General features: G+C 41.5%; 1 protein-coding gene across 1 annotated transcript in view; it reads right to left on the reverse strand.

The window, feature by feature from the left end:
- The window catches only part of ercc4 (excision repair cross-complementation group 4), a 10104-nt gene that overhangs the window by 5194 nt on the left and 1846 nt on the right, over positions 1–3064 (reverse strand). The window contains exons 3-7 of the mRNA XM_014033056.1: positions 1974–2169; positions 1680–1887; positions 604–784; positions 391–522; positions 206–310 (exon numbers count right to left, since the gene is read on the reverse strand). Coding sequence (XP_013888510.1) covers positions 206–310; positions 391–522; positions 604–784; positions 1680–1887; positions 1974–2169 — 822 coding nt within the window. The remainder of the gene's footprint in view (positions 1–205; positions 311–390; positions 523–603; positions 785–1679; positions 1888–1973; positions 2170–3064) is intronic.

Raw genomic sequence — 3064 nt, forward strand, 5'->3', positions numbered from 1 at the left:
ACACTGATTTGGTCATTTTGTGTTGTCATGTTGTCACAGGGAAAAATTCATATGTTTAAAGTTGGATTTTATTTGATTAAAAATATAAATTTGAAAACTTAAAAAAGGCTACATCCTAATTGTTGATACAGCACGTGCTGTGTTGGTTGTGAGCGGAGGTGACGTGATGCACTAATGTCAGAGTTTAACAGCACCGGGTTCTAACCTGCTTCATGTTGTGAGTTCTTGTTCTCCTTCTCGATCTCCTCCAGCACCTCCCTCAAAGCCTCCCACTTCGGACTCCTCTCCAGCACCAGCTCCCTCTTCACCTCTGAAGCCATAAACAGAACAAAGGACAGACTGTAGACATGGAGTCTAATAAACGAGCAGATCTGTCACGTCCTCGGTCACCTGAGGCAGTGGAAGACTTCGGTTTCTCTGCGTCTGCTCCTACTTTGAGTTTCTTTTTGGTCTCCGGAATGCGGTACACTCTGCCCCGAGCATTCACAAACATGGAGGTGCTCGAGTCCAGAAACAGCCATCCTTATAAGTTAAATCAAATGTAAACAAAGATTAAATTAAATGTTTGCCAAAAGTGATTCTAGTCCAAACAATTTAGCCTACCTGAATTTGAGCCAAAGTTTTTTTGGCTGGAGCGCAGAGATTCGAGCAGGTTGAGGAAGGTAACGCAGTCGTACTGAGTGAGGTAGAGTAGAAGGACTCTGAGCACCTTGAGATCCTGAACCAGGGCTTTAGTTTTTGCTCCTAGCTGATGCCACAGGGGGTCTAGGTAGTGACGAACAGTCTGGATGGGAGTAAAAAGATATACATTCCTAAAAAACACATCATGCTTTTAAAGGGATCCATGATTAGTTGTAACATTAGACTTTATTTGATAAACATTTATTTTAACTGTAAAATAAAGACTGTAAAAATACTGTAGGCTGTTTAGTTTTTATAAATTTTAAACTAAGTTTTTAAAAATATATTTTAACACGGACAGAGCCATTTTATTTACATGCAAAGCATTCTGGGTAAATGATGATGTGGATAGGTCATTGGTGCGAGGCTGCTAGCGAGCTATATCCACCCTGAAGGTTGATCTTGGACAATATCTGATGATCGACTCTTTTAAATGAAACCAGAGAGCGTTGACAGAGAGGAGAAGGTAGAAATGACTCAGCCTGGAACTGAAAATATAGAGAGGACCTCAGTTTAGCTGGTTTGTTTGTCACACTAGCACCGAGCTAATACATATAAGGCAATATAGCGTTGGCGCTAACGCTAACAGGCTAAGCTGAGGTTCTTCTTCCATGAAGCAGCTCTGTTGTCCTCCATCCATATTTTCAGTTCCAGGCTGAGTCATTTCTACCTTCTCCTCTCTGTCAACGCTCTCTGGTTTCATTTAAAAGAGTCGATCATCAGATATTGTCCAAGATTAACCTTCAGGGTGGATATAGCTCACTCACACTGAGGACCTATCCAGGTCATCATTTACCCAGAATGCTTTGTGTGTAAATAAAATGGCTCCGTCTGTGTTAAAATATATATTTAAAAATTTACAAAACTAAACAGCCTACAGTATTTTTACAGTCTTTATTTTACAGTTAAAATAAATGTTTATCAAATAAAGTCTAATGTTACAACTAATCGWGGATCCCTTTAACACATTAATGTAGCAGCACTGCTGCATTTTTAACCTTTTCAAATCCATTTCCTAGTGTGTTCTCCAGAGACAGGTCCTCGGCCTCCAGAGTAGGGTTATATCGTTTCAGCTCCTTCAGACAGGCGCTCATCAGGTCCAGAATGGAGCTCTGGATGGCCCTCATTGCTGSTGTTAATGACACATGCAGCTCCACCACTTCTGGCTTGTGTTTGTCCAGCGCTGTGTTCACAGACGCTTGGAACCTGTTTAACAAGAACGATGAAAAAAAAAAAAGTAAATAAAGCAATTTCATGAACACCGGATCAAATAAAACATGTTTATTTTGTACCTGGGCCACAAGTAGAGCTTCTTGACAAACAGGTTCCTCATGACACGTTCGACCTGACAGAAGCCAGAGGAGAAAGCTGTGGCCTTATCTGTGAAGGCCTTAATGAAGCCAGTTTTATTCTTCTGTCTGAACAGGCGAAGGATGAAGGCCTCCTGGCACGACTCAATGATCTTATGAGCTCGATACACCAGGATACCTGAGAGGAAAGAATCATGGATGCTTTAAATGTCCACAGCAGAATGAAAATGAAAAGCCCACCAACAAATATTTAACAAATTAAAGGGCTGAACAAGTTTTGAAATTTGTGTGGAGTTTGTTTTCTGGAGCCTTAACTTCTGGTTATTTGTCAAGTATATCATTGTGGTAATATTTACACCTAAAAATAAGTTAAAACTGCTTCGTATCATTTATTGATGATTATTATCATACAGTTTTGCAGCATATTGGGTTTCTTTTTTTTCCCTTTTTTACTTTCAAGTCATTCTTTTCAATGAGTAAAGCAAAACATTACAGCTCATTGAAGTCCAAGTAAACCAAACCTTCCTGAATCTCATTTTAAATTTTAATATACTAGCATCCTCAGTTTAAAACCTTATTTTGTAGAAGATGGCGGAGGAGTAAGTCGTGTGTCGCGTGGGCTCCCGCTCYGACTTGTTCTGTTTGTGGTTCTGTACTAAATGTCCTTGCTGTTTTGARCAYTTGGTCTGTCCGGACTCGACCCCTGAGTGATTCTTGCCTGGAAGAGTAGAAGAATGGCGACAAACYCGAGGAAAGGCAAWCATTCWAGCTCKRYGGCTGTTAGGCCYGACGCCGCCTCGGAGCAGACTGCAGCTAAAGCTGGAGTTCTGGTCCTGTCCAAAGCTACATGGATACTGGCAAGGCATCTTTGACACCTTTTCAGGACTATTTGGACGAACTGTTCATCCATCACCACTCGTTTCTTTTTGGGGTGGCTCCAGCAGAGGCTTCCTTCAGTGAACATCAGAGGACGGTGTTAGCTTTCTGCTCTCTACTGGCTAGAACAGTGTTTCCCAAAGTTGGGGTCGGGACCCAAAGTGGGGTCCTGAAACATCAAGGTGGGGTCCTGAAAC

Source organism: Austrofundulus limnaeus, unplaced genomic scaffold, assembly GCF_001266775.1.
Source record: "Austrofundulus limnaeus strain Quisiro unplaced genomic scaffold, Austrofundulus_limnaeus-1.0 Scaffold1613, whole genome shotgun sequence".
NCBI classification, from domain to species: domain Eukaryota; kingdom Metazoa; phylum Chordata; class Actinopteri; order Cyprinodontiformes; family Rivulidae; genus Austrofundulus; species Austrofundulus limnaeus.